The sequence below is a fragment of the Furipterus horrens genome, unplaced genomic scaffold (genome assembly GCF_987537825.1).
Source record: "Furipterus horrens unplaced genomic scaffold, mFurHor1.1.pri manual_scaffold_5, whole genome shotgun sequence".
Classification (NCBI taxonomy): domain Eukaryota; kingdom Metazoa; phylum Chordata; class Mammalia; order Chiroptera; family Furipteridae; genus Furipterus; species Furipterus horrens.
In genome coordinates this window covers 93251501-93259940 of record NW_028327175.1, presented here as the reverse complement: position 1 = coordinate 93259940, position 8440 = coordinate 93251501, and the positions used below count along the sequence as shown (strand labels likewise).

At 44.7% G+C, this 8440-nt stretch overlaps 1 protein-coding gene across 1 annotated transcript; it reads right to left on the bottom strand.

The window, feature by feature from the left end:
* Nucleotides 1-336: 336 nt before the first annotated feature.
* On the bottom strand, nt 337-6639 carry LOC150008975 (zinc-alpha-2-glycoprotein-like). The gene is made up of 4 exons (XM_090276708.1): nt 6386-6639; nt 4215-4472; nt 1463-1741; nt 337-907 (listed from the first exon to the last, which is right to left on the bottom strand). Exons 1-4 carry the CDS (start codon nt 6459-6461, stop codon nt 582-584), a joined length of 939 nt encoding a protein of 312 aa, XP_090132834.1. The 5' UTR covers nt 6462-6639; the 3' UTR covers nt 337-581.
* Nucleotides 6640-8440: the final 1801 nt, after the last annotated feature.

Here is an 8440-nt window from a genome sequence, read left to right as displayed (position 1 = left end):
GGCCCCAAGGCCAAGTTGGTGTGGGATTGGTGGAGTAGCTGGAGTGGAGGGCAGTCTCCCAGGGGGACAAGGAAATGCCAGGGAAACTGAGGTACAGGAGAGATTCTGGGTTGTGTTAAAGAGGTTGGAGAGTTCTATGACCTTCCGACCAGAGGAGACCTCAGCAGCGAGCACCTGAACAATGCTCAAGGTACCGGGTGGTCATGCCACGCTACAGTGGGGGCCCCAGGTTGAGATGGCCAGTACATATTGCTTCCAGTGGATACCAAGAATTTCAGATGATTCAAATGCTTGGGAGCACGATGAATGATAGCCTCTGCTGACATTTCTGGGGCATTTAACAGTTGAACAATCTGATTTATTTTGCATATAGGCAAGCTGATTAGTGTTGATTCGATTTTGCAGATTAGATTATGGGTTCTGAGGGTGAATGCAGCAGTGAGTCAGCGCAGTGCCCAGCATTCAGGCCTTGTCTCCAAATTCACCACCTCTCTGTCCCCTTCACTGCTTCTCTGGGCCTCGCTGATGGCAATGATGGTCATTCTAGAGCTCCTGTCTCTCCTGTCCCAAGGAAAGGGTGGCTACTGGTCTCCAGATCCTGAGGTGCCTACAGCTCCTGATTCCTGCGCCTCATTCCATGGGACAGCGAGGGGCTGGGCCAGGCTGCTGTGTTGCACGTGGCAGAAGTAGGGACCTCCGTCCGAAGAGGGGACTTTCACCGTCACCCAGGAGTGGTAAGAGCCATTTTCACTAAGAAGAATGGCTCCCCATTCATCAGCCTCTACTGCATTGCCTGCCCGAGTCCAGTACATACTGACTGGTTGTGGGTAGAAGTTGTAGGCCAGGCACTTGAGGGTCCTGATGTTTCCTGGGCCCGCCTGGCTTGTGATTGACACGGAGGGAGCATCTGTGGAGAGATACAGCATGGAGGCTGAGGTTCTGAAGGCAACATTTGTCTGCTCAGTGCTGCCTTCCCAGGGGAACTTGGAGAAGATCAGGGAATCTGAGGCTTCCATGAGCCTTCCCTGTTGGATAATGGAGTGTCTGTGGCCTCTTTCTTGCCTCCCAGCACCTGCCCACCAGTGTGTATTGATTCCTGATGCAAAGAAATTGTGGGCTTTGTGGCTCCTGTGTCCTGCAGCCCGAGCCCCACCCCTTAGTTCTGTCTGCTGCTCTGTCATTGAGACCCTTCCTTCCTCCCTTCCACAGGACCCTCTTTCTCATTACTTCGCAAAACAGTTTCTCAGCCTGTGACTATCAATCCTGCTCACACTTACTCATCTTTATCCTTCCTGGGCCAACATCTTACACATCTGCCTTCTCCCCACAGCCAAGCGAGAGGCCTATCATAGAGAAATGGCTAAAGGATTTGCCTGAAATATTCCTCTGAGGACCCAGCCTGGGATCAGTTTGGTCTTTCTCAGCTCAGTGCAGGGAGCTGGACATAGAGAGCACTGGGTACCTTGCCGGTCCAGGAATGTCTTGCTGTATTTCAGGTAGCGCTGCAGCAACTGGGGGCACTCCTCTTCCAGGTAGTCCTTGGCCCGCTGCACGGAGCCTTCCGTCTCCCACTTTACTTTGGTGTTCAGAGCTTCTGGTTGCAGGGGCATCCAGGCGGGGATATCTGTGTTAAACTTGATATAGTCCCGTCCATCGTAGGCAACCGTCCAGAATGCCTTGCAGTAGCTGTTATTTCGGAGTTCACAACCAATCTTTTCCTGCATGATGTGATTCTCTGCATCTACCAGGACACCCCAAAAATCTGTCAACCTGGCATCAACTCCATTTTAATAACTTACTTTTACACAGTTTTTTAACCCAATAGGAAGAAAGGGTTTTAAAATCTGAACATTCAGCCCCTTTTATCTTGGCAGATGGACTCTTAGCTAGACATAGAGCTGACTGAGAAAGGGAAACTTAGTATGCTTTGGTGTTTTAGGCCAGTCTGAGATGAAATACATTCTCCCAGCCAGGGGACTTCAGAGAGCTACAGACTGTGTACAGGTCTTCTAGCCCCACACAGCATCTCTTTAGATGAACTTTGTTTCGTTCTACTGTGAGGTCTTAGGAACTGGACACAAGCACACAGAAGTACATTGACAAGTTAAATAAAAGATATTTGTAGTTTAGAGCTCTGGCTGCTGTGGCTCAGTGGATTGAGTGTCGGCCTGTGAGCCAAGTGTCGCTGGTTCGATCCCCAGTCAGGGCACATGACTAGGTTGCACGTCAGGTCCCCAGTTGGGGGCGCGAGTGAGAGGCAACCACACAGTGATTTTTCTCTCCCTCTCTTTCTCCTTTCCCCCTCTATAAAAATAAATAGACAAATAAACAAACAAATATATAAATAAATAAATAAAAAAAGATATTTGTAGTTTAAGATAGATTGTACAATCTCTTCTTTTTTCCCATTCTACACGGAGTTGATGTTTCCAGTTGAGTCAACCCTAGTTGGTAAGTTCTTCCTTTTATTGTGGTGTTTGACATTTTCATTACAAATCTTTAATACTGGTCTCCTTTTCCAATTAGCAACACCTCTTTGAAATTGACCTACTTAGGAAAGGGGGACCAAACCACTTTATTTTGATTATAAATGTAGGTGTTTACCCAATACTGATTAGTGCTGTTGGCACAGGCTCTGATCTCAAGCTATCTGGGCTCAAATTCTAGATCTGTCCCCACCCTCCCCTAGCCTGTTGCATAAACTTCAGCCAATAACCTGTTTTGCATCAATTTTCTCATTTCTAAAATGGCATTGGCAAGAGCACTGTGTTAGAGGGTTATTGTGATCATTGCATGTGTCGATACATGTGCCTTATACAAAGTGGTCAATAAATGTCAGGTCTTATCATTTCCTAATACCCTTGTGTTCATTACTTTATCCTCTTTAATCATGGTTACTCACAGCAACAATTCCATTCCAGTCAATCAGACTTGGTTTCAGTGTCCTTCCCAGGCACGTGTGTCATTCCCTTTGCTATTTCTGAGCACAACTCAGGCTGTTTTCTCACAAGCACTTCCCATTCTATCTACATCCTTCAGATTTATGAGTTGCCTCCTTTTGGGAACTTTCAGATTTCGTGTAATTTCTTGGTTGGGCATTTTTATACTCATAAACTCACCTTTTGACACCCATCCTATAATAATTTAAAATAATTAGTTTACCAGGCCTGCAACTGACTGGCTTGGAGGTTAGGCAGTGTGATTCAGTAGAAAGAGTGCTGGGCTGGCAAACATGAGAACTGGACTCTGTGCTGCACTGGCACCTCACACCACAAGCGCGGATGACCCCTCCCACCCAAGTCTCTCCTTATGGACAGGAGGGTCTTTATGATTTTATGGAACTCTAGAAGTTTGAGGTATTCAATTCAATCCTTCCTGAGCTGCTAGTGAGAGCCATGGTTTGTACTAGGTACTTTCTCTCAGACATTCAGCATATTGATTGTCTGTCTTAGTTTTTGGGGCTCCAAGGCTATGTTCTAGCTTTCATGGAATTTGCCCAGATAAACTTTATGGAATCTCTTGGAGGCAGAACTCAAGGCTCCAATTTTTTCAGATTCAGACCAGATAATTAAGTACATGTTCACAGTCAAACAGCTAGTGAATGGCAGAGTCAGCACCTGAACCCTGGTCAGAATGACCCCAAGGTTAGCTCACTCCCCACCCAGTATCCCTGCATGGGGGTGAGTCTGGTACCTTCTAAAGTGAGAGCCACATCAGACAGGTGGAAGTGTGGAGCTGAGAGGTCTGACAATAAGGGCTGACACTGCCCTGACCAGTGGGGCTCAGTTGGTTGGAGCAAAGTTCCGTAAATTGAAAGGTTGTGAGTTTGATCCCAGGCTGGAGTGCATATGAGAGGCAACCCATCAATGTTTCTCTCTTGCATTAATGTTTCTCTCCATCTCTTTCCCTTCCCCTCTCTCTAAAAGCAATTACAAAATGGTGAGGGTAAAAAAATAATAAGGGCTGACACTGACATCACTTGATGTGAGAGTTGAAGCCTGGGAGTGAGGATGAGGAAAGTGATAATGAAGGAGGAATAAACAGATGTGTTGTGGGGGAGGAGGATGCAGAAATGTCTGTGAATCTCTGAATGTGCTGCTGGCTTCTCCTATGGCATGAGAGTATTTCTAGCCTGCAGACACCTTTCCACTCACAACTGCAGGGATGCCTCTTTAGCTAAGACCTTCTACCCCAGCAGTCCATAAGCCCCTGACCTCTGTCTTTGTAGTAATCCATGATGTCTTTCAGGTTCTTCAGAAAGAAGTCCCCCCTGGCCTTCTGACGTTTACTTAATTCCTCCCAGTTCTCCATTCCTTCCACCTGTCTCCAGGGGCCCTGGGGCTCAGCCTTTCCACTTTTACTATCATAGTGGAAGAAGGCCTGGTCATTGAGGTAGCCAGTAGCCTGAAAACTGGAGAAGTCTGCCTTGGGCCCGGACATTCCAATGGAGTGGAAGGTCAGAGAATAAGGTCCTGTAAAAGAGGAGAAAAGATTCAGATGTGGGGTCCACATAGAGGAGTCCCAATGTGGGACAACAGAGGGCCAGGAAGAGAAACCTGGTCCCTGGGCTTCTTTCTCCCCAGCTCCCTCCACCCCGCTGTCAGCCATGTGCTAGTGGAAGCTCACTTGAGAGAATGGGCTCTACTTCCATTCTGGGGATGATATTTCAGAGACCATTTTGTTTCCTCCCTTGGCACCTCAAAAAGTGATATTTCTCAGTCTTCTTGTAGGTATATTGGGACCATGACTGAGTTTTGTCAAAAGGGAGTGTGAAGGGAAGTGATGTCTTTCCTTTGGTCAGAGGCCTGCAAGCTAGTTTGAACCCTTTGTCTTGCTTCTGTATAGATGATGACTGTGGAGGCCTCAGGATGGAAAAGAAGAGTCTGAAAATACAAACTGCCTGGATCCTTGAGTCACCCCACAGAGCACAAAAAAGTTGCCTGATCTCTATTCATCTTTACATGAGCAAGAGATAAACATTTGTTGAGTTAAGCCACTAAAAACAGTCCTGTTCCTGGAGCACTGCTGAGTTGAACCTGACAAATATGTACAGTTAGAAAGTGTAGGAAGGAGAATTGACTAGAAACCTCAGGAAATGACCTAGACTGGATTAGTGTAAGGTAAGAACAGGATGGAGCTCAGATATGCTAGGGCTGTCCCTGCTCTTTTATTTTTTATTATTTATTTATTTATTTTAGATGAGTCTCTGCATTTTTGTGTGACAGAGTGGTAGATGATTGGAGCATCTTCATAATTAATTTCAAAATGGATTCCTGATATAACTCTCATGCGTGTTACTAATATTCAAGGTCACACAGTAGATATCCAGTTCCAGTAATGAAGTTAATCTCATTAATTTCCTAATGTGATCATTGTTTCACTCAGTAGACCTCATGAAGCAAACTCCACTTCATTATGTGGGTGGGTCTCCTCTAATCAGATAAAAACCATAAGAAAAGAGACTGAAGTGTCCAAAGGAAGAAGGAATTCTGTCTCCAGACTGTCTCTGGACCTAAGATTGCAACATCAGTTCTTCTCTAGGTATCCAGTGTGCTTATCAACCCTGTAGATTTCAGGCTTCTATCTGCCAAAATGCTGTGAGCCATATCCTTCAAATAAATCTCTCTTTCTGTGCACATAGATGCTATTCATTCTGTTTCTCTAAAGAACCCTAACTAAATTACATTTTGGTGTAGGATGTGATTAACAAACTAGATATGAACAATTGTTAAAGAAGATATATTCTGACAGTTTGTAAATTCTAAACCTGCACAGTTTAACTTACATTTCTTCATCCTGAAATTTTGTATGCAAAAAAAAAAAAAAAGTCTCATTACTCTGTACTAAAATTGACGCTGGTTCTGCCCAACCTCCATATGATTTCTTTACCAGTCACTCGCCTTCCTGGCCCACTGTTGTAATGTCTAACTGTGGAATGAGGGAATGACTTTGTTTCTAGACGTGTCCTGCAGTTAATATGCTTACAAGTGCTCTTTGGAATCACTGTCTTTCTCCCTGAGAGTCAGACATGTACATCCAGCTATTAGAAGGAGGGAGAAACAGAAATTTCCACCTGTATGGCCCCTGCCCTGTCCTGGATGTGACCCAGGATAGGTCAATTCACTTGTCTAGGTCTTAGTTTTGTTCATTTGCCTACTAAAAAATTTTAATTCTAATTATTTAAGGTCTTACTTAGCATGAGTCCAGAGGCTCTCTCAATGCTTCTAGAAGTGTGTGAACTGAGTTAGCTGACAGCCATGAACAGCCATTCCTACTGTACACTGGGAATCCCGGCTTCATCTGGGGCCCTCTCCCAGCCCATCTATCCTGTTCATTGTCCCTTCCTCTGTTCTTCTCCATACCCAGCCCTTGCTTCCCAACTTACCATCTTGAGTTTCCTGGGGGACTGCAGGACCCAGAACAAGCAGTAGGGACAGCAGGAAAGGCAACATCATGCTCATTGTGTCTGGGTGAAAGGCTGTGGACTTCCCATGTCCTGGAGCTGACTACTTGAAGAGAGTGCCACGTGTAGTTTTGGGAATGGCTGGGCTTTGATCCCTTCTCTGGTGAGATGCCAGGATGGGCTCCTCTAATGACTGTGACAAAACAGGACACACAGGCCAGACTGGATGGGTGATTATCTCAGTGAGTCTACAAATGGTCTGCCAATAGAGAGCTGAGACAGAATCTGATATTGGGACTTTGTCTTGAGTCCACACTGTAGCATTTTTTTTGCCCTATTGGCAACAGCATGTGTTTATATAATTTGTTCCATGATGTGATTTGGTCTGTGCTTTTCAGTCCGCCCATTGACTGTAAGAACTAACTGGTAATTCTGCTTAAATTTAGAATAGGAATCTGTTTCAGTAACTAATGATGTCTCTGATACCGAAATTGGGACAGGATGTTTCCAGGCAACAGTCACTCAGGGAAATGGAGGGAGGGGAACTACGGTTGGTTATAGGGCCAGACTGGGGCTACAGGCAGTATAAAAGCTGATTTGGGGCATGTTCTTGCAGACTGTAATAAACAGTGGAGGGTCAAAGAGGTGACTGAGTGGTTGACTAGAATAATATGCTCAGGAAGGCAAAATATTAGGTACCAACCAGCTGCTACCATAGGACAATGTGAAGGACTTGAGAAATGAAAGGACAAAGTCTGTGATGATCAAGTCCACAGGGCTGGAACACTTAAAGAAGAAGCAAATCAACTCAAAAGCAGAAAGTATTGACTCAAAGCACAGTCTGAAAATCAGGTGATTTCTACAATAGTGCCAAAAGAATCTTTTGGGTTTTCTAGCTTTAAGGATGAAACAGACAAAAACTTAATAGTGCCTGATGATTTAAACTTAAGAAGAAAAAATAAGTTTTCATAACTTATTCATAAAAGCCTAAAATTTCTAATAGCCAAGAATGATCAAGACATTCTTTCAACTCTTCCTTGATTGCTACTAACAGTGGTGACAACAAGAGCTTCATCAGAGAAGGAAGTCAAGTGTGGAATGGTGTCAAAAAAGGATTCATGAGAGATGTTGTGGTTGAGCAGGACATTGACAGGGACAGAACTTCTGTTGGCAGCAGGGAAAATCTTAGAAAGACAGTGATGGTTTGCATTATGCTCATTTCTCTGTCCCTAGTGCTTAGGCCAATTCCTGGCAGAAAGAAGACAACAAATAAACACCTACAAAAACAGATCATCGGATAAATGAGCAGCGACCAAAGGGGATGGCACCCGACCTATCTGAGTGTCATTGAGGCCAATTTGGAGGAAACAGAGTTCAGGAAGAAGATTGAAAGTATGGCAGGTGTTGTGAATATTCAAAAGGGAGTTGGAGTCATATTCCAGAGAACTCCCATCTAAAGAACATCCAATGTCTTGCAATGAATGAGGCACATTTTACTAATATGTCTTTTCCTTCCCAGCCTGTTTTCTCTGCATACCCCATTCCTGTAGATCACCAGTTCTTAGTCTTTTGGACCATATATTCACTTGCTGAGACAAATTTGATTTTTTTCTTAATTTACAAAATGTATTTATTTATTTTTTCAAGATAATTTTTAATGCATTGTTAATAAAACACATAGAATATAGAGGAGGCCAGTTACATGGAAATGCAGGCCTCTCCGTGCATCTTTGTGGCCTGATGGGTTGTTTGCAGAGGGGTCCCCCAGATACAGAGCAATTGTTAAGGGGAGAATTTGTGGCAAGGAGGACCTCCTGGGGTGGGATTTCCTGAAATTTCACTTGAAGTTGGTCCTGCCTGCAGAGGAAGCTGTTGTTGTTTTTTGTTGGGTGGGGAGGAGGTGATGTTGGAAAGACCCATATTTGGTTCTCTGGATCCCTTTATCCTCCCTGGTGTAACCAGTAGATCCCCATGGCCTGGCCCCAAATTCAAGTGGCATCCCTGTCAGGACCATGTGACCCTCCCCTCTCAGCTGCT

Excerpts from the sequence above, each read along its gene's own strand:
- LOC150008975 (XM_090276708.1), bottom strand. The coding sequence starts at position 6,461 with ATGAGCATGATGTTGCCTTTCCTGCTGTCCCTACTGCTTGTTCTGGGT. Across the intron at positions 4,473-6,385 it reads CCCCCAGGAAACTCAAGATG|GACCTTATTCTCTGACCTTC; the intron begins GTAAGTTGGGAA and ends CCTCTTTTACAG. Across the intron at positions 1,742-4,214 it reads GGATTACTACAAAGACAGAG|ATGCAGAGAATCACATCATG; the intron begins GTCAGGGGCTTA and ends GTGTCCTGGTAG.